This window comes from Littorina saxatilis, unplaced genomic scaffold (genome assembly GCF_037325665.1).
Source record: "Littorina saxatilis isolate snail1 unplaced genomic scaffold, US_GU_Lsax_2.0 scaffold_1204, whole genome shotgun sequence".
NCBI classification, from domain to species: Eukaryota; Metazoa; Mollusca; class Gastropoda; order Littorinimorpha; family Littorinidae; genus Littorina; species Littorina saxatilis.
In genome coordinates this window covers 1-22,500 of record NW_027128060.1, presented here as the reverse complement: position 1 = coordinate 22,500, position 22,500 = coordinate 1, and the positions used below count along the sequence as shown (strand labels likewise).

Here is a 22,500-nt window from a genome sequence, read left to right as displayed (position 1 = left end):
ACTATCAACACACACATCACACACAACACGGTGACTATCAACACACACATCACACACAACACGGTGACTATCAACACACACATCACACACAACACGGTGACTATCAACACAAACATCACACACAACACGGTGACTATCAACACACACATCACACGCAACACGGTGACTATCAACACACACATCACACACAACACGGTGACTATCAACACACACAACACGGTGACTATCAACACACACATCACACACAACACGGTGACTATCAACACAAACATCACACACAACACAGTGACTATCAACACAAACATCACACACAACACGGTGACTATCAACACACACATCACACACAACATGGTGACTATCAACACAAACATCACACACAACACGGTGACTATCAACACAAACATCACACACAACACGGTGACTATCAACACACACATCATACCTACCTTGCACACACTTGGACAGATCACGCAGGTTGAAGACGTAGTGAGACTTGGCAGGGGTTGGCAGGAGGTCGGTACTCATGCGGAAGTAGATCTCCACGGCGGCTGCCACAATGGGCTCGCTGCACTGTCGCACGGCGTGGGGGAAATCCATCAAGAACCCTGTCAGGATGGCCTGTCGACACACAGTGGCCATGGAAACGAAAGTGTAAACTAATGTAAAAAGCGTAAAGACAAAAGACAGGGCAACACGTACAGCAACTCACCATAACCATGGTGATAATGGGGTGGGGGATATGAAGAACAGAGTACACCCACCATAACCATGGTGATAATGGGGTGGGGGATATGAAGAACAGAGTACACCCACCATAACCATGGTGATAATGGGGTGGGGGATATGAAGAACAGAGTACACCCACCATAACCATGGTGATAATGGGGTGGGGGATATGAAGAACAGAGTACACCCACCATAACCATGGTGATAATGGGGTGGGGGATATGAAGAACAGAGAGTACACTCACCATAACCATGGTGATAATGGGGTGGGGGATATGAAGAACAGAGAGTACACTCACCATGGTGATAATGGGGTGGGGGATATGAAGAACAGAGAGTACACTCACCATGGTGATAATGGGGTGGGGGATATGAAGAACAGAGAGTACACTCACCATGGTGATAATGGGGTGGGGGATATGAAGAACAGAGAGTACACTCACCATGGTGATAATGGGGTGGGGGATATGAAGAACAGAGAGTACACTCACCATGGTGATAATGGGGTGGGGGATATGAAGAACAGAGAGTACACTCACCATGGTGATAATGGGGTGGGGGATATGAAGAACAGAGAGTACACTCACCATGGTGATAATGGGGTGGGGGATATGAAGAACAGAGAGTACACTCACCATGGTGATAATGGGGTGGGGGATATGAAGAACAGAGAGTACACTCACCATGGTGATAATGGGGTGGGGGATATGAAGAACAGAGAGTACACTCACCATGGTGATAATGGGGTGGGGGATATGAAGAACAGAGAGTACACTCACCATGGTGATAATGGGGTGGGGGATATGAAGTAAAGACAAGCACACCCACCATAAACATGTGTTTTAGGCTATGCTCTGTGGGCGGAGAGTGGGAGGGAGGGGGGGGGAGAGGGAGGGAGGGAGGGGGGAGGGAGGGGGAAGGAGGGGGGAGAGAGGGGGGGAGGGAGGGGGAAGGAGGGGGGAGAGAGGGGGGGAGGGAGGGGGAAGGAGAGTGAGGGAGGGAGAGAGGGGGAGGGGGAGGGAGGGGGAGGGGAGGGAGGGGGAGGGAGGGGGAAGGAGAGTGAGGGCGGGAGGGAGGGGGAGGGAGGGAGGGAGGGGGAGGGAGGGGGAAGGAGAGTGAGGGAGGGAGGGAGGGGGGGAGGGAGGGGGAAGGAGAGTGAGGGAGGGGGAGGGGGAGGGAGGGGGAGGGAGGGGGAAGGAGAGTGAGGGAGGGAGGGAGGGGGGAGGGGGAGGGAGGGGGAGGGAGGGGGAAGGAGAGTGAGGTAGGGAGGGAGAGGGGGAGGGAGGGGGAGGGAGGGGGAAGGAGAGTGAGGGAGGGAGGGGGAGGGGGAGGGAGAAAGAGGGAGGGAGAGGGAGGCAGGGAGGGATCGAGGCAGGGAGGGAGTAATGTCTAATGAAGAAAAGAGAAGTACACTCACCATAAACATGTGTTTCAGGCTGTGCTCGGTGGGCGGGGGGATGGACAGCATGGAGAAATGGCGGAACAAGCGCGGCGACACAAGGTTACGTCCACCACCAGGGGGCGCACACGCTGCTGACAGGGTCACGTCCTGCACACAGATATGCAGATAACTTCACTGGGTTACATCCATGGCACAATGTCAGTTTACAGAAAGCCAACTGTACGAGACATTCACTCAAACATACACAGTTACTGCCCTTCCTCTAAAACCATCAGAGCTGTGGATGTGTGTGTGACATGTGTGTATGTGTGTGTATGTGAGTGTGTATACATATATATATATAAATGTGTGCGTGTGTGTGTGTGTGTTTTTGTGTTTGTGTGTGTACGTGTGTGTTTGCCTGAAGACGTGCCTGCCTACATACCTGTGCGTGTGTGTGTGCATGCATTTGTGTATGTGCGTATGTGTGCATGTGTGCATGTGCATGTGTGTGTGACATAGACCTACATGTATCTCCTTCCAGTAGAGCTTCTCGCGGTCGTAGAGGCCGCCAAAGTCCAGGTACTGTCTCAGCAGCTCGATGGGAGGCTGGGAGCCATACGTGTCCAGCTTGGGCATGTTGAGGTCGTCGATCATGATGATCACACGCTTACCAATAGGGGCGCCTGTTAACAAAGCACATTGGTGTTACACAAACATTCAACACACATACACATGCAAACACAAACACACACACACACACAGAGACACTTATACACACACACTCACACAGACACAGAGACGTAGAGGTTACATGCCGAGTCTCAGTGATTATTAAAAATAATGGTCGAAGTTAGCGGATCATGAAAAATGCGATCGATTAATGCGCGGTTGTATAGTTCCGTGCAAATCATTCCATTCTGTTAACACTTCTTGTCCGTTTCCCTGTTTTGGACTAAAATCAAGTACACAGATATGGTGTTATTCTGCTGTGGCGGTAAAGGCAGATATTGTGTGTTCTTTTTATGTTTTAGTATCGCTTAGGATAATGTTCTTTCGTCAAATGGGACTAGCAGACGAACATTTGCACCCGTGTTCCAACGTTAATTACTGTATGAAGTTCAGTTTTCTGGGGAAAATAGTGTATGAAACCGCTTTATGTTGTTTAAATTGATGAGATGTGTGCATTTGGTTGCGTGTGATCTGTTTATAAAATGAAATATTGTTGAAAACTGACCGTCGGATTGCAGTCAGTGTTGTCGAAGAAACTGAGTGACAAGAAGGGGAACTACTCTTGTCGTTAGACAAAGTATGAGTTACTTACCTTGGGAATTTGCTTGTGATGAACGTTTGTGCACGGCAGATCTAGATTCAGAAAACAACCGAACTCATGGATTTTATATGGAGATTCATGTGTTCAGGCCTGTAGTTGTTAATTTAAATGTGGTATGTTTGTATTGTTTGCTCCAGAAATGTATACTTCGTACATTAGAGCGTTCAGAGTTTTTCAGTCGCAAAAGTAGTACCGAAACAGAACAGCTTCTCAACCCATTGCACTATCGAGGATTCAGGTTATTTGTTTGGTTGCTGGGTCATTATCGAAAAATAACTAGCTCTACAAGTTTACAGAGGTAAAGAAGCAGAGGGGGGGAATAAACACAAACACACACACAGACACACACACACACACACACAGACACAGACACACAGACACACAGAGACACACAGACACACAGACACACACACACACACACAGACACACAGAGACACACACACAAACAGACACACACACACACACACACACACACACACACAGACACACAGAGACACACAGACACACACACAGACACACAGAGACACACACACAAACAGACACACACACACACACACACACACACACACACTATCTCTCTTTTAGGACAAATAACAACAAGTCGCGTAAGGCAAAATTACTACATTTAGTCAAGCTGTGGAACTCACAGAATGAAACTGAACGCACTGCATTTTTTCACAATGACCGCGTATAGTCCGCCGCTAGAGCAAAAGGCAGTGAAAGTGATGAGGCTGTACATGTTTAGCGCGGTAGCGCTTGCGCTGTGCTGCATAGCACACTTTACTGTACCTCTCTTCGTTTTAACTTTCTGAGCGTGTTTTTAATCCAAACACATCATATCTATGTTTTTGGAATCAGGAACCGACAAGGAATAAGGTGAAATTGTTTTTAAAACAATTTCGGAAATTTAATTTTAATCATAATTATTATTTTTTAATTTTCAGAGCTTGTTTTTAATCTGAATATAACATATTTATATGTTTTTGGAATCAGAACATGATGCAGAATAAAATAAAAGTAATCTTGTATCGTTTTATAAAAAAATAATTTTAAATACAATTTTCAGATTTTTAATGACCAAAGTCATTCATTAATTTTTAAGCCTACATGCTCAAATGCAATACCGAAGTTCGCTTCACATGACTTGTTCGGTATTTTTTTCGCTGTCATGATGTCACTATTTAGAGGGTAGGGTTACATTTTCAGGTATTTATTTCTAAGAATATGCAACTTTTTTTCCAAGATCCTTTTATTTTCATTGGTCAATGATTCTACTTAAAAAAAAAAAAGAGAAATGGAGTGCAATTAACATTGTTACTTTTTGAAGGTATGCTCATGACGTGCATCACAGCGAAATAGCAGTTCAGAAGAACGGAATTCCCATAATTAGTCCTTATTTGCTGCTTTTTTCACTGAGCTCGGAAATGATATTTTGCTTGCATTGTTATTGCTTAATTTATTAAAGCCTCTGGACAATATTCTTTGAATAAATGGTTATCCAATTATGTTTAAGTCTATCCCTTTGTTTGATAGAGTACTGTAACAAGATATCACATTATGTCGACAAGAATGAGTCTGCATACAAGTTTTTGTCTTGATTCCATCCAGGAGGATGTAAGGCTTAAATAAAAACATTATTTCAAAGGTCTCTGTCAAGATTGATTTTGTTGAAAAAAAAGGAAGTCTGTGATTGAAGATTGTGAAACCTGCCTCCATGTGTTTGTTTGTTTGTTTCTTTGTGTGTTTGTGTTCGCATATAGATCTCAAGAATGAACGGACCGATCGTCACCAAACTTGGTGAACAGGTTCTATACATTCCTGAGACGGTCCTTACAAAAATTGGGACCAGTCAAACACACGGTTAGGGAGTTATTGGTGGATTAAAATTATACAAGGACTTATAGAGGGACATATTAATGGTCAAAGGGAAATAACCATTCTCACTGCCACCAACTGAGAAGGTTATTTCCCTTTGACGGGGGTGTTTTTCCTACCTCGGAGGAATTTCTTGTTCTCTTTAACTCACCTGGAGGCACTGGTGTTAAAAGTGATTTTTTTTGTTTCATAACTCTTGGGTCAACAATTGTTTTAGAATTTAAGTACTCAGTCTATCTCCTGAGAAAATGGAAAAAAAATAAAAATTGGACCATCGGTTGCCATGGTAGCAATCCAAGATGGCCACCAAACTGCCCCTTTTTAAAACCCTAAGGCTTTTTTAAAACTGCATGAAATTTAGTTTTGATGCTTGTTATTCATACTTCAGCACAATGCCGAGAAACTGATTGAGGCTTTTTTTGATATCTCAAGTCATTTAAAAAATATCAATGATGAAAGTGAGTGATGTTGAATTTCATGAAAAAACGTCCCCAAAAAGGGTATAACTTCTCAAGAAATTTTTTTTTCAACAAATCCCTCAATCAGTTTCTGCAAAATAACACACTCAAGATGTACGCAAAGTTTCAACAACGCAAGTTTATTAGAAAAAAAGCCTTAGGCTTTTGAAGTGACAAAAAAGTAGTTTTGAGAAAATGCACAAAACATGAAGAAAATGATTTTTTTTCACACAAACGTTTACGAAACATGTAACAAAACAACACTGACAAAACAACAAGTCTTGCTGAGTTCCACAAGAAAAACGGAAACTAAATTCAACAAAATGTTACAAAAAAACAGCCAGTGTTCTGCAAGCACCAAGGAACCTGTTCCAAGGTCACAATGATCAACTCTCATCCGTTATGTGCACGCTGCATAAATTATGCCCATCCATAATTCCCAAATTGTTACCAGTGAAGCCTCTTATCTTGGACCTCTTTTGGACTTGCTTTGATTTATCAGGGAAATTTATAACAGTGTCCTTTACTTTTTATACTACGATATTAGGGTTGACTTCTGTGAATTGCCATGCAGTGCCATGGGTACTTTGGAAGCTCCTCTCCAGCTTCCACCTCACCATCTGTAGAGAACATAAATTCAAAATTAATAATATGATATGTCTATTACAAACTCAATACGGCTATTCACATTTTCCCAACAATGACACCCCCCCCCCCCCCCCCCCTCCTACACACACATTTGAAAAACAGGTATTGTAATATGTGATAACACGTTATTTTGGCGCATGCTTATGTCAGTGCTAATAGTCAAGCAGTGAACAAAAAGATGTTGAAAAATCATGTGAACGGTGCTAAGGCAGTGCTGGTCTGGTCTACAGCTATTGCACATACTTCATGCGAGCGGCCCTCGCTTCGCATCTCTGTATGTATGTCTCTGACTGCATGCAGAAACCATATGGTCTGCATGGGAAGTATGACCACAAGCAATGTTCACTCACTGGTCCATGTGAATGCATGTTTGTTTGTGCCACAAGAAAACTTTGATCACAGGAGGAAGCTATAAGTAATATGCTCAAGAAAATAAACGAGGAAAGAACAGATGTTTTGCCCCAACAGGACAAACCTTGTGACAACCAAGCTTCACAGTAGCCGCACATTACTGACTTTGCATCCTATTCAGTTTCTTTGCATCAGGGTGTTGTAAGATTCTCTTCTTCAGCAGTCACACACAGTCACACACATGAACACACAGAGCCAGAGCCGCAAACATAACCAAACACATGTATAAACTTCTACATTTCTGTCAAAAAAAAGAAGAAAAAATGCATACCTACTACAAGCTTTATCAGCTGCTTGGAATCTTTACTGCTCTGCTTGGGCTAGTATTCAGCTGCAGCAGATTTCCCAGGAGATGCATGGTGTTGCACCATGGCTGAACAAAGTCATTTTTGTATTGATTGTTCTTTTTTTAAGCAGTTTATTTGCTTTTTTCCCGAAAAAAGATATAGGGTCTGCCTTTTCGTTGCCATAAATGGCGAACTCCGTGTTGTCCTTACTGCCGTACACATTCCGCTCCGCAACTCTAAAATAAGTCGTGGTTCAAAACACACATGGAAACGTGCTTCAAACGTACACCACCGATGGTGATTTCTTGCTCCAACCCAGCTGTTGCAAGGGAAGCAGCATAGTTTCCAGCCAATTTTCATTCTGGACGAAGTTGAATGCACAAACTTGATCTTCCGATTCGTTCGTAGCAATAGCAGACGACACTATCGACTCGCACTTTCTTTTTAAACTTCTGTCACGCCAGCCTCTGCAACTGGTCTGATTTTACCCAATAATCATCCTTTGCGTGTCTAGCACTGAAATCGGGGTAAAACGTGTGATAAACTGAAGATTCCACAAAGATATCCAAGGAAAATCGCAGCTGTAGATGTTTCACATCGCCTTTGGCAAGATCTGGCGGAAATTGAAGAATATTGCATTCTGGGAAGGCCGAATCGAACCGAACGAGACCGAGCATAAACGAAGTTTAATATCCGCGATTCGATTGGTCAGTAGCGAAAATTGTTCATACGGAATTTCCCGGAATCTTCATCGGTTCTCTTCGGCTCTTTGGAATGTCTTCTTGTTGCTGTTACTAACGGCGCGAAACCAGTAAACGGAAATTCCCGTTGTCCGCGGTATGAACTGATCCTAGCAAAGAAAAGACAACTCATTCCAGTCATGCAAACGTGACTACCGTTCACGATTTGTTTGACTCACAGTCACCACTCAAACATACGCATTTTTTTGCTGTTTTGTGTGTTTTCAATACACAATTGCATACACATACATTGTTCATTTAGCCGTTTTGACCGTTTATGATTAATTCTGATCTAAAATCAGTACATCAGAGTAACCAGAAGAGGTTCAAAATCCAGAATCAGAAAGAAAACGGAAATGACCAGGGAACAAAAAAATCACTTTTTTCACTGTGGTGTCTGCCCTTAAATACTAACTTACATATTTATATAACCCTTACATGATACAACAATTCACTAGTGATGTTTCAAGTAACTGTCCAATGATATAACAATTCACTCTCAACTGACCAATGACATAACAATTCACTCTCAACTGACCAATGATATTATAACAATTCACTAGTGATGTTTCAAGTAACTGACCAATGATATAAAAATTCATTAGCACTCTGCTGACCAATGATATAACAATTCACTAGCAACTGACCAATGACGTTCTTGCGGCGTTTTTCCAGCTTGGACTCGACCATTTCCTGCGTGCGGTTGCTGCTGGTCTGAGCCGAGAAGTTGATGAATACCGGCACATAGTTCTGACGCTCTGCGATGTTCAGCAGCGTACCGCGCGCAATCACAGACTGAAAGAAAAATATGATACAATACAATACAATACAATACAATTCAATAATATACAATACAAAGCACGGCTGCCCTTCTGCAATGTTCAGCATCGTACCGCGCGCAATCACAGACTGAAAGGACAAATATGATACAATACAATACAATACAATATAATACAATACAATTCAATAATATACAATACAAAGCACGGCTGCCCCTCTGCCATGCTCAGCATCGTACCACGCACAATCACAGACTGAAAGGACAAATATGATACAATACAGTACAATACAATAAAATACAAAACAAGACAGGTTTGTAGTTTTGCCGCTTTGCGAAGTTCAGCAGCATACTATAATATAATATGCAATATAATACAACACAGCACAACACAACACAACACAACACAACACAACACAACACACTACACTATAATACAGTACAAGACAATATTTTTGTGTTGGTTACAGTCTGCTATTTCCAAATACACTCGTAGGCATGAGAGGGCTTTAACACTATTGTGACTAGCACTGCCACGGCGTTTACGTCCTGCCTGCCCAAGCTTGCCACCAAGAAACTTCCCAAAAATCAGTAACTGTAAAGAAATCTGTCTAGCAAGCTTGAATTAAGTCCAATCACCACCAAATTTTGTGTACTAATTCAAAAATGGATGCCCATGCCCTTACAGAAAAAAAGGCCCTGTGGCGAGCCTCGCAGCGAGGTCGCAGCGAGCCTCGCTGCGAGGTCGCTGCGAGGCCGTAATTTACCATGCAAATTAAGTTTGCTGCGACTAAGTCGCAGCTAGCTGCGATGTAGTTATATATCCTTATATGGAGATCCCACCCGCGAGCTTGATGTGATGAGGTCGCGGCTAGCTGCGATGTTCCCTGCGAGCTTGCCGCGACCTAGCAGCAGCTAGCCGCGATGTCCTGGACCCCTTACTGTGAGCTTGCCGCGACCAGGTCACAGCTAGCCGCGACCAGGTCACAGCTAGCTGCGACCAGGTCACAGCTAGCCGCGACCAGGTCACAGCTAGCCGCGATGTTCCTGGGATCATGCTGCGGCTTGCCGTGATCTAGTCGCAGCTAGCTGTGATCTAGTCGCAGCTAGCTGTGATGTAGTCGCAGCTAGCTGTGATCTAGTCGCAGTTACCTGCGATCTAGTCGTGGCAAGCCGCGATGAATTATTATAGACCCAAGCAGGTTACAGCCGCGGTAACCCGGACCTGTTCCTGATAGTCACAGCTATATACCGCGATTAGGTCGCAGCTAGCCGCGATTACCTCGCAGTTAGCCGCGATTACCCGGACCTATATGTGGTAGTCACAGCTATATATCCGCGACCATGTCACTGCTATAGCTAGCAACGACCAGGGTGAGCCGGGATATCCCTGGCCTGTCCTCCAAATTCTTACCACGTACAAGCTTTCCTTGAGCCAGCTGCAGCTACCTGTGCAGTTGTCACGGTTTACTGCGATGTCCATGAAATCAAGCAACGACCTTCAAATTTCACAGCAAGTGAGCTGCAACCTAGTGATGAGTGATAACTTACTGCAGTTATGCAGGAGGAAATGCTTTACCAAACCCTGAACATTGTTTAGATGGTTTAAAGTCCCAGTTAAAATATACCTAAACCCTCCCAGAAAAATGCTGCAACCAGCTTGTGGGTGCATGCAAATCCTTTCGCACTGACAGGCCATTGTGCTACATACATTCTAAATTGACTAGAGACAGAAGCAGTTCAACACATGCAGACGCATATTCTCAAATGTAAAACAAACAATTGGTTTAAATTCAAATTATTTAATAAAAGCTCATTTGGCATAAATTCAGATTAAATAGAGCAAGCTGTATCCTGCGATCAGGACGAACAAGTTCATCAGAGTTCACAATTTGTTGCCGAAATACAAGATCGCCAGCACTAGCAATCGCTCATGCTGGTTTTTTTACCAATGTCACATGGGTTTAGCTAAAGGTCTCGTGAGTAATTTTTTGTTTAAACATAAACAGCTGCTTAACCTTTTTTTCAAAGTTAATTGCAATACACCCTAAAAGTAAAAGTGTAGAGCTAAATAAAAAAAAGTTTGGTATTGAATATCAGCGATATAGTTATTATGAAAAACTATATTTCGAAAATGAAGTCAAGACAGTACATTACAGGCTAACCAGTACATCAATCAATCAATCAATCAATCAATGAGTCTTATATCGCGCATATTCCGTGGGTACAGTTCTAGGCGCTCTGCAGTGATGCCGTGTGAGATGAAATTTTATACGGCCAGTAGATTGCAGCCATTTGCGGCGCATATTTACCTTTCACGGCCTATTATTCCAAGTCACACGGGTATAGGTAGACAAATTATTAACTGTGCCTAAGCAATTTTGCCAGGAAAGACCCTTTTGTCAATTGTGGGATCTTTAACGTGCACACCCAATGTAGTGTACACGGGGGGAGGTTCGGACACCGAAGAGAGTCTGCACACAAAGTTGACTCTGTGAAATAAATTTCCGCCGAACCTGGGATCGAACTCACGCTGACAGCGGCCAACTGAATACAAATCCAGCGCGCTACCAACTGAGCTATATCCCCACCCCTATAGTGTATGCACTCTCCAAGAAGTTCTCCCCTTCTTAACCCAAGGTGGCTGAGTGCATCAGAAACAAAATCAACAGAGATGAGATTCTTCCGCTTTTTCGCGGAATTCTGCTCAAAAGTTGATCCCCAGGACCGTTTTCCTGAATCGTCCAGATCCCTTGAGAAAAAAACAAGTCGCGTAAGGCGAAAATACAATATTTAGTCAAGTAGCTGTCGAACTCACATAATGAAACTGAACGCAATGCCATTTTTCAGCAAGACCGTATACTCGTAGCATCGTCAGTCCACCGCTCATGGCAAAGGCAGTGAAATTGACAAGAAGAGCGGGGTAGTAGTTGCGCTAAGAAGGATAGCACGCTTTTCTGTACCTCTCTTTGTTTTAACTTTCTGAGCGTGTTTTTAATCCAAACATATCATATCTATATGTTTTTGGAATCAGGAACCGACAAGGAATAAGATGAAAGTGTTTTTAAATTGATTTGGACAATTTAATTTTGATAATAATTTTTATATATTTAATTTTCAGAGCTTGTTTTTAATCCGAATATAACATATTTATATGTTTTTGGAATCAGCAAATGATGGAGAATAAGATGAACGTAAATTTGGATCGTTTTATAAATTTTTATTTTTTTTTACAATTTTTAGATTTTTAATGACCAAAGTCATTAATTAATTTTTAAGCCACCAAGCTGAAATGCAATACCGAAGTCCGGGCTTCGTCGAAGATTACTTGACCAAAATGTCAACCAATTTGGTTGAAAAATGAGGGCGTGACAGTGCCGCCTCAACTTTCACGAAAAGCCGGATATGACGTCATCAAAGACATTTATCAAAAAAATGAAAAAAAACGTTCGGGGATTTCATACCCAGGAACTCTCATGTCAAATTTCATAAAGATCGGTCCAGTAGTTTAGTCTGAATCGCTCTACACACACACACAGACGCACATACACCACGACCCTCGTTTCGATTCCCCCTCGATGTTAAAATATTTAGTCAAAACTTGACTAAATATAAAAAGGGGGGGGGGGGGGGGTAGAGGTTGATTATCAAAAATCTGACCTGCCAATGACTGAATCTCCCAAAAGACTAGACCGGTTTTTGATTGTCCGGACCGACAATGGTACCTCCGACAAAAAAATCTCCGCCGAGCTCAAAACCAAAAATCTACGAAATGAACTTTAGACCCGTGTACGAACTGTCCATTTGGGAACAAGTTTCTCCTCATCATCAGTGTCTTCATCGCGGAAGTTCCTAAATGGGCTGATTTAGTTGTTGACTTTAGCCACTTTAGCAAGATGGCCTCGTCAATGCAATTGTTGGCAGAAACAGAACATGCTTTAGCTTCTGAGATTGATAAAGGGCTAAAGAACAAATGGGTTTGGGCGTGGAAAGACGAAATTATAACTACCGAAGTGAAGGGACGAAAACTGTCCATCCGTCTCGGAGATTCGGTTCAAAAGTTGAATGTTCGGGGAAGGCACAATGCACGTGGTGTAATAAAGTACTGGGCTACAAATAGAGAGGCAAGAGCGTGTTGAAAGACCATTTGACCACATATTTGTCCTTGTGTGCACACTTGTGTTTGTCAGTCTGTTAGTGTGATGTTATTTTCAGTGACTGTTGTTGTTTATTTGTGAGATTCATTCTAGAAATGCATGAACAATGCCCAAAGTTCTAATCAAAATATTCTGCTGATAAGACTCATTTCTGAGCAATTTTTTGTTATGTAAATGCTAAAAATGCATCAGCTTCAGCCCCCTGACTCCCACAAGGGGCGTTGCCCCTGGACCCCAAACTTCCTTTATCCTCTTATGTCAAAATTTGGGAATCTCATCTCTGAATCAAGATCTCTGACAACCTGAAGAAATGCTGTTGTTCCTGTCTCCCCACTGAGGTGCTCCTTGAATTGCTTCTCCGTGCGATCAATGACACCAACAATCCGATCCACAGGAAAGGTAACTTCTGGGAAGAGCTTCTCAAACCAGGAGTGGACCTGAAAAAAAGTCAATATCAGTCTGTGTTCCAAAAGATAATATACCAGTGCATGAACTATGCTGCAGTATAGTAAAAGGGACAGCCAAAGAAATAAATACAAATTATCAATGTCTGTTTTATTCGAAGTGATCAAATGCCGCTATTTCTCACGATGAACGGACCGTGCACAGGGTAAAGTACCAAGTGAACGCCTACCCCCTACTTTTAATCGAAATTGGTGCATAATTTGTAATTAATTTTAGTGGATAAAGAAAAGACGCAAAGGATTGCTAGCCTGTTTATAAATACATAAGCATATCTATAAGACAAAAAAGAGTTGTGATCAACCGAGTACTTACCACTGAAGAGGGCTTGCCACTTTGCCTCTGTAACTGCAGCAAAACCTTGTTTGTCAGCCCCGGTGGATTTGGAGGTCTGCCACGGCCAGAGGCAAGAAAATAGTTAGCAAGTTGTTGGTGCATGTGTGTCATCTGGAGAAAAGAACAAAAAGTAAGTTATAACAATAACATCAAACACTACTTCTGCAGAAAGAAAAACACCATTCAAACTCAAAGAAGAAAAGTCAGTTATTTCATTTTCAACAAATGAAAAAGCAGCTACCAGTATTTTATAAAAAATATATCTGTAATATCTGTTTTCTCACACGAAATAAGTCGACATACATGTGCGAAACATTGCGAGTCCGCAAAACGTTCTCAGAGTCAGCTGGTGAATTCTACTTTTGGTTTCCACTCAGCTGGTGCAAGAAGTTACGTGACCAGAATAAAATCAGTTTTTGAACAATATGCAATGTTTTCATTTCGTAGATGCACCAGAAATAGTTTTTTTTTATATCTTTAGATACATTGTCAATGATTATTTTCGTCATTAGATTCTATTGGCTTAGAGAAAAAAACGAAAGCGGTTCGTAACACAACCCTTCCGCTTGAAACACAGACACTGAGACAGGCCATCGAAGTCGAACCGCTTCGTCAAATTCAGTACAAAATACCTTCTGTCATTTCGTACATCCGCCATTAAAAACATTCAATCAATACTTTAATATGTCTAAACTTACCGAACAGAACATCTTGAATCGATGTGCCGGACGAAAAGAATGCTTGGGTCGAATTTGTTGAGTCGGTAATCGCGGCTTGAGCCACCGGGCGCCATTTTCAAAACTGCAGGCAAAGCTATTCGAGCCTCGTTTTGGGCGTCTTGCTCGGAGGACACATGTCGGACTGACTTCATGTTTTGCTTGTTTAAAGAAAAATTCGAGCTGAATCGAATGGTGTATTTCATTTGGCAGTGTGATAAAGTTGTCGGTAGTTTGATTTTGAAAACTTCAACCGCAATTTTTGGTCACTTTGTTTTCCAGTTCTCAAAATATACGAAATTATAGAGCTAGCTCTGCTCTTTCAAAACACCCATTGTAGTTTCTTTGACGCGGAGCAAGAGAGCGTAAAGTACGACGACCGAACTGAAAAATGTTGCGAATCACAGCGCGCGGAGGCTGTGTGAGGCTGAACGGTACTTCAATAAAATATTCATACAAAATCACATAGTAAACACAAATTAACTAACGAAAATGGTATGTATTTTGATGTGGTATACATTTTTTATTTTATTCGGTGAATTTCTTTACATTTTTGGCATCTTCAGGTGCATTTCTCTAACCTTCAGTCATCGGTTAGTGGTTCTAATAACCTTTAAAACAGCATGGTCTGGTCCTTTGAAATGGGGTGGAAAAAATCCCGATTGCGGCTAGGAGCTAAGTGATACAAAGAAGGTTTGGGGTACCTATAAGATCACAGAAAGACCAGTGGACGATACCCTCCGCCTGTGATCAAGACCTGGGAACACATAATTATTGCCGTATTAGACTGTAGATGTATGCTTGTTTGTCTAAAAATACGATAAGTATGGTTTAATGATTATAACAACTTTACAACTCTGCATTTGATCAATGGTAACCGCTTTTGTCATTACACATTGAAAGAAGCATTTGGTTTAATGTTTTGGTAAACTTTTTAATGTTGCAACGGTCAAATGTATGGAGTACACCTTTTTTTTTCCTGAAAATATATATATATATGTATATATGCCAAATTTGTTTGAGAATACTCCAAGCGCAAAACAACTAGGGTTCCAGCTATATTTTTTAATGGAATTGTTTGATCGTCACACTGCCAGTTAAAATTTCTCTTGTTTGTTGGTGTGCAAGCTATATATAGTGCTTCCATTCGTGTGCTGTCATATATGCTCTGAATCTGATCATTTCTGTTAAGTCTTTATAATATAGGCTGGTTGTACACTTTGAGTTTAATGGGCAATAGTAAACTCCCTAAGCTAAATGCAGTTAGCAACACGTCACCATGGTACGTACTTTCTAGCTCCCAAATTTTAAAGAAGCACAAGATAACACTTTACCTGATTTTTAAATGGAAATGCAACATGCCATTTTGTGAAAATATAATACTCGAGTTTAAAGGTGTTTGTCTACATTTTTATACAGAAATCGGCATCAAATACTAAGTCTAGCTATTCCCTACAAATATCAAAAATACACTCCCCTTCGATCAGGAAGGACGAAGCCAGGTTAGCCGATTGAAAATTCATGAAAGTAATGCAGCGTAGTACGATATCCTTATTTGGCAAATGCCAAGGGCAAAAGTCCTCTCAAATACCATGCATTTCGTGCGTTTAACAAAACATCGTGGACAGCGCTCTAATACACTGTGTCAAACTGTTGCTGTGATTGTGTGGGTGTGGCTGTCAGCATAGTGACATGAATTTGATTGGTCGATATTTATAGTTAAAACACATGCTCTCTCCACATGGAAATCAAAACATTGGAAGTGTTATACTGTACTTCTCAAAAATAAAAACTTTTTTTACATTTATTTTTATTTTGATAAAAAAAATTCCCCGGCCATGCTTCATTCATCATCTGACATAACTTTTTAGCGAAATCTAACCATAAGATTAATATTGAAAAAAAAGCAGAAATGTAGACGACCTTTAAGCCTTGAATTTTGCTTCAACAACATTTTGTGTGAAACTACAGAATAAAGGTCTCTGGCAGTTGGTAAACAAACAAGAATTTCGGGCTGCTGATTTATACATCCCTTTAACAGAAGAATTAATGCCAAAATACACTTTTTGCTTAAAAACAAAAGAAAATATTTACTTTGTAATATGAAACATATTTCATACAGTTTTTTAAAACATGAAGCAAGCTGAGTGTTATGTTTCTGAATAATATTTGCTGCCACCATGTCTCATTCTTGTGCCAAGATGGTAAGAATATTTGCAAATAGGGCCACTCAGAGAGTCAGACACAATAATCGCTCTATAAGCAGGCCCCTCCATATGATGTTGAAAAAGCCTCCATTAAGGTCGCGGCTAGCTGTGATGTTGTTCGGAAACTTACGCCAAGATCGCAGCTACCTGCGAGGCTCGCGTCAAGGTCGCAGCTACCCGCGATGTTGTTGCGAGGTTCGCGCCAATTGTCGCAGCTAACTTTGATGTTGTTGTGAGGCTCGCGCCAAGGTTGCAGCTAGCTGCGATGTTGTTGCGAGGCTCGCGCCAAGGTCGCAGCTACCCGCGATGTTGGCGCGAGCCTCGCACCATGGTCGCAGCTAGCCGCGCTCTTGTCGCGAGCCTCGCGCCAGGGTCACAGCTAGTCGCGGGTAGCTGCGACCTTGGCGCGAGCCTCGCAACAACATCGCAGCTAGCCGTGACCAGCTGCGACTAGTTGCTGCGATGTGTTTAGATCGCTGCGACCTCGCAACGAGGTCGCAGCGAGGTCGCAGCGACTTTTCTTTTCTGTAAGCAGTTCAGTCGTGCTATTTATAAGTTTGTCACGCGATTTGTTTTAGCAAAGGGGGGTGAAAGGGGGATAATTTGTGTTTTTTAACGTTTTTTTGTGTGTGTTTTATTTTCTACTGCTTTTTTTAAAAGTTATTTTTTAACAGAAAGTATTATAAATAATGTTATAACCAAACAAGGTGTAAAACCTATGAATTAGCTGAAATATTGTTAACATTGTACACAGAAATATGGAGACAGTACAAAGAAAAAAACAAGCAAATCACGCATTCACTCACAGCATCCTGACTCAAATGAAACAAAACTGTAGATCTAACACTCACCAAATGATGTCTAGGTAATCCATATTGAATATAAGTCACATTTTCACAACAAAGTACCAACTGTACACCTATGAACAATTCCAAAAGGATTTGAAGGCTCCAGCCATCCATTGTTATCAGTGCTGCCACGCCCCCATAGCTCCTGCACGATTCCGAGATACATGTTCGTCTAGCAGTATCACCGCCAACCACGTGTAGTTTGCCGACTCGTACTAGCAACAACGGGACTGTTTCTTCCTCACTTTCACTGCTTGTATCGCTTTCGTGAGGCGAAAACGATACGTCCGAATCATGCTCTACGGGATCCTCTATGTCCAACATCCGGAGAATCTCCTCCCGAGACAAGGCTCGCCTTTGATTCATTTTTTTTCCTCAAAAACGCACACAAATCAGGCGGATTTGCAAACGGCAGAAGGGGACGCCAAGTGTATCAAGGGAAACAACTCAATTTATTTGCAAGCTTCAAAAACCGGGAAGCAATCACGAGTCGTGTACCCTCTATGGCTGGTACTGAAAAATGCGCTTCCCGTCCATGGGCGTGTCAGCGCTGGTACTGATTTATCAGTGTCCCGTCGCGAAAGTGTTAACAAGTACGGCAGCTTTTCTCTCGCTATTTCCGTCATGCTCTTGACCTCTGTGCGCACTTGGTCTTGTGCTTGCGTGTACACACGAAGGGGAATAAGGCACAAGTAGGCCTGCACATAAGTTGACCTGGGAGATTCTCCACCCTTAGCCCACTAGGTGGCCGGAATTTGAACTCACGACCTTCCGTTTGGGAGGCCCATGTTTTATCCACTATACCACTGCGCCCGTCCTGTGTGTTTCTATAGCCACCTAACTTGGTCTTGAGCCTCCATGCACACATCAGGTAGAATAACCCTCAACCTACCAGACGCACCCGGGATTCAAAACTCAATGTGAAACGAGATGGTGGGAGAGTGTACAGCTACAAACCTTTCACCACACACACTCTGTGCCCTCACCTTGCAGTACCGCCCATGTAGAGAGATTCTGTCTGTCTCACAGACAGCAGCTTGTCTAGAATACAGCTAAAATGTACAGATACAAAGTGTACAGCTACAAAATGTACAGTTCCAAAGTGTACAGCACCTCCGGGACAACCTGTGTCTGGCCTGTCTGAAAACACCTCCACGTGAGGGGTTTTGCAGCCAGCGCAGTGAAGATAGAGAGGGAAACATTTTCTCTGCTCGCGCGGCAGCAAGCAGGATGTCTCTGAACTGACAGCTACAAACCTACCACCATACACACACTCCATGCCCTCACCTTGCCAACGCCGGTGCCGCCAGTGTAGAGCACTGAGTGCCGCACGGAGAGCAGCTTGTCGAGAATGTATCCGAAGCGTACGGTGTCGATGGTGGGGACCAGCATGTCGAAGAAGGGCACCTCCTTGTCGTAGCGGAAGGAGGGGACGATCTTCTCCCAGGCGTCCAGCCGACGTAGTTCAAAGTCCATGTAGTAGCTCCACAGATCACCACCAGATGGCAACTGTTACATGGAATATACAGTCAGAGAGAGGGAGAAAGAGAGAGAGATTGTGTGCGTGTGCGTGCGAGTGTGTGTGTTACATGGAATATATACACAGTCAGAGAGAGAGAGAGAAAGAGAGAGAGAGATTGTGTCTGTGTGTGTGTGTGTGTGTGTGTTACATGGAATATATACACAGTCAGAGAGAGAGAAAGAAAGAGATTGTGTGCGTGTGTGTGTGTGTGTTACATGGAATATATACACAGTCAGAGAGAGAGAGAAAGAGAGAGAGAGATTGTGTCTGTGTGTGTCTGTGTGTGTGTGTGTGTGTGTGTGTGTGTGTTACATGGAATATATACACAGTCAGAGAGAGAGAGAAAGAGAGAGAGATTGTGTGTGTCTGTGTGTGTGTGTGTGTGTGTTACATGGAATATATACACAGTCAGAGAGAGAGAGAAAGAGAGAGAGAGATTGTGTCTGTGTGTGTGTGTGTGTGTTACATGGAATATATACACAGTCAGAGAGAGAGAGAGAGAAAGAGAGAGAGAGATTGTGTCTGTGTGTGTGTGTGTGTGTGTTACATGGAATATATACACAGTCAGAGAGAGAGAGAAAGAGAGAGAGAGATTGTGTCTGTGTGTGTGTGTGTGTGTGTGTTACATGGAATATATACACAGTCAGAGAGAGAGAGAAAGAGAGAGAGAGATTGTGTGTGTGTGTGTGTGTGTGTGTGTGTGTGTGTGTGTGTGTTACATGGAATATATACACAGTCAGAGAGAGAGAGAAAGAGAGAGAGAGATTGTGTCTGTGTGTGTGTGTGTGTGTGTGTTACATGGAATATATACACAGTCAGAGAGAGAGAGAAAGAGAGAGATTGTGTGTGTGTGTGTGTTACATGGAATATACAGTCAGAGAGAGAGAGAGAGAGAGAGAGAGATTGTGTGTGTCTGTGTGTGTGTGTGTGTGTGTGTGTGTGTCTGTGTGTGTGTGTTGTGTGTATGTGTGTGTGCCTGCGTGCGTGTGTTTGTGTCACTTTTGCTGTGAACTTAGGATCTTTATCAAGCGCATGCGTACATATGAGGGTGTTTGGACACTAAGGAGTCTGCACAAAGTTGGCTGTGGGAAATAAATCTCTGGCAGGACGCGGGGATCGAACCCACGCTGATAAAGACAAGTGGTATTGAGGCCAGCGCCGCTACCCACTGAGCTGTCTTCACCGCTACCCACTGAGCTGTCTTCACCGCTACCCACTGAGCTGTCTTCACCGCTACCCACTGAGCTGTCTTCACCGCTACCCACTGAGCTGTCTTCACCGCTACCCACTAAGCTGCCTTCACCGCTACCCACTGAGCTGTCTTCACCGCTACCCACTGAGCTGTCTTCACCGCTACCCACTGAGCTGTCTTCACCGCTACCCACTGAGCTGTCTTCACCGCTACCCACTGAGCTGTCTTCACCGCTACCCACTGAGCTGTCTTCACCGCTACCCACTGAGCTGTCTTCACCGCTACCCACTGAGCTCTCTTCACCGCTACCCACTGAGCTGTCTTCACCGCTACCCACTGAGCTGTCTTCACCGCTACCCACTGAGCTGTCTTCACCGCTACCCACTGAGCTCTCTTCACCGCTACCCACTGAGCTGTCTTCACCGCTACCCACTGAGCTGTCTTCACCGCTACCCACTGAGCTGTCTTCACCGCTACCCACTGAGCTGCCTTCACCGCTACCCACTGAGCACTCTTCACCGCTACCCACTGAGCTGACTTCACCGCTACCCACTGAGCTCTCTTCACCACTACCCACTGAGCTGTCTTCACCGCTACCCACTGAGCTGTCTTCACCACTACCCACTGAGCTGTCTTCACCACTACCCACTGAGCTGTCTTCACCACAATCCCCCCCCCCCCCCCCCTCTTCTCCCACTGACCTTGGCCTCTCCGTTGTCCTCAAACTGGTTACGGATGAAGGTGTCGAAGGCATCCCAGTAGTTGTCGGTGATGTTGCCTCCAACCGACCAAATGTAGCAGAAGACGAACGTTGTGCACACAAGCACGTGAAGCTTAACGGGGTCCGCGTGCATGTCGGGCCCGCCGCGCGCCGGGAACAGCAGCGCCTCCAGTAGCTTGCACAACGTTGTCACTTTGCTGATATCCACCTGCACCCACACACACAGGTGAAGTGTCATCGTCAGTCACACAATGTCGCCACTTTGCTGATATCTAGTGCCACACACACACACAGGTGAAGTGTCATCGTCAGTCTCACAATGTCGCCACTTTGCTGATATCTAGTGCCACACACACACACACACAGGTGAAGTGTCATCGTCAGTCTCACAATGTCGCCACTTTGCTGATCAATCTAGTGTCACACACACACAGGTGAAGTGTCATCGTCAGTCACACAATGTCGCCACTTTGCTGATCAATCTAGTGTCACACACACACAGGTGAAGTGTCATCGTCAGTCACACAATGTCGCCACTTTGCTGATATCTAGTGTCACACACGAGTCATTCTCCAAAGCTGGTGAATTCTTAGGTCGGTCACTTAAAACGAAATTTTTACAGAAGCAAATGTGGTTAGACCTTTCCACCTGTTTATGTGGGTACAGATATGTTTGAAGAAGCACCCACAGCAAAATGAATGAACATATTTGTATTTTGATATTAAATATAGTGTAATAATGTCAGTAAATCAACAAAAATGGCGTCAAAAAAATGAGAACAGGCTCGGTACATATATTGGAAGCTACGGTCCATTGCCACGATAAATTCATTATGCATGATTTGTTGAAAAGTCACTTTGTGAAACGATGAAGGTTCATTCCTGTGCAATTGTTGTTATTTTCTTTGTGTTTGAGACCCCCAGAAATGAAGTTGAAAACAGCCTTACGTACGCATCGAATGTTGTCACGCTCACTTAGATTTTTCCGACCCCTGTAACCAAATGAATTTCTTTATAATCACTAATTTTTTTACGATCAAGTCAACAAGTGCACCTTGAAGATGCAGAAAATGCATTCATTCAACCGAGGACACACTTTGGACGAATTTGATGTCTCAGAGAGTGTTTTGTGTCACACGTGATGGCTTCGTAACGGCCGTTTTCATTATAAGCTAGCATCAATTCAATTGAATGAAAGCATACATTTTCATGTTTGCACCTTTGTTAATCACCCAGCCATACAGATGCGTGATGTTTTTTTCACAATTTATCGTGTATAATGACGTAATTCATGAAAAAAGAAGGTGTAGTTGACATTTTGGACGGCTGCGTTCGTAACGCCCTCTGCTACCGGCGAGATGCAGACCCAGATTGCTTGAACTCCTGGGAATCTCACATGACAAGGTTGGTATTATTTTGTCGCTCATTCATTTATAAGCATGTTTGTAAAAAAAAAATCAATTTAAAATCACGCAAGTGTGAATTCCATGAAGTTCTTCAGCCCCACCGGGTTTCGCTTGTCAGTCCTGTAATCTCATAAAGTGAGCGTAACGGCATCTTCGGAATCTTGCGATTTAAAATAAAACCTTTTCTTAAAACAAAGGTGTATGCTCACCTAGATTGCTCGCTTATGACATTGTATTGCATTCTCAAAAGCGAATATTATGAATTTGATGCTTTATCCAGTGACCAAGTTTTGTGCG

The 22,500-nt window shown here is 43.2% G+C and overlaps 2 protein-coding genes across 2 annotated transcripts in view; both read right to left on the bottom strand.

Annotated features, from left to right (window-relative positions):
• LOC138956427 (dynein axonemal heavy chain 6-like) overlaps window positions 1-21,003 on the bottom strand; it is a gene marked incomplete at its 3' end in the record, with an annotated part of 34,331 nt that extends 13,328 nt beyond the window's left edge. Inside the window, exons 1-6 of the mRNA XM_070327789.1 lie at window positions 20,779-21,003; window positions 18,651-18,872; window positions 8,507-8,654; window positions 2,636-2,793; window positions 2,144-2,275; window positions 447-618 (exon numbers count right to left, since the gene is read on the bottom strand). Coding sequence (XP_070183890.1) covers window positions 447-618; window positions 2,144-2,275; window positions 2,636-2,793; window positions 8,507-8,654; window positions 18,651-18,872; window positions 20,779-20,931 — 985 coding nt within the window. The remainder of the gene's footprint in view (window positions 1-446; window positions 619-2,143; window positions 2,276-2,635; window positions 2,794-8,506; window positions 8,655-18,650; window positions 18,873-20,778) is intronic.
• LOC138956428 (uncharacterized) lies at window positions 13,028-14,439 on the bottom strand. The gene is made up of 3 exons (XM_070327790.1): window positions 14,291-14,439; window positions 13,572-13,703; window positions 13,028-13,231 (listed from the first exon to the last, which is right to left on the bottom strand). The coding sequence occupies exons 1-3, from the start codon at window positions 14,300-14,302 to the stop codon at window positions 13,040-13,042; spliced, it is 336 nt and encodes a 111-aa protein (XP_070183891.1). The 5' UTR covers window positions 14,303-14,439; the 3' UTR covers window positions 13,028-13,039.
• Window positions 21,004-22,500: the final 1,497 nt, after the last annotated feature.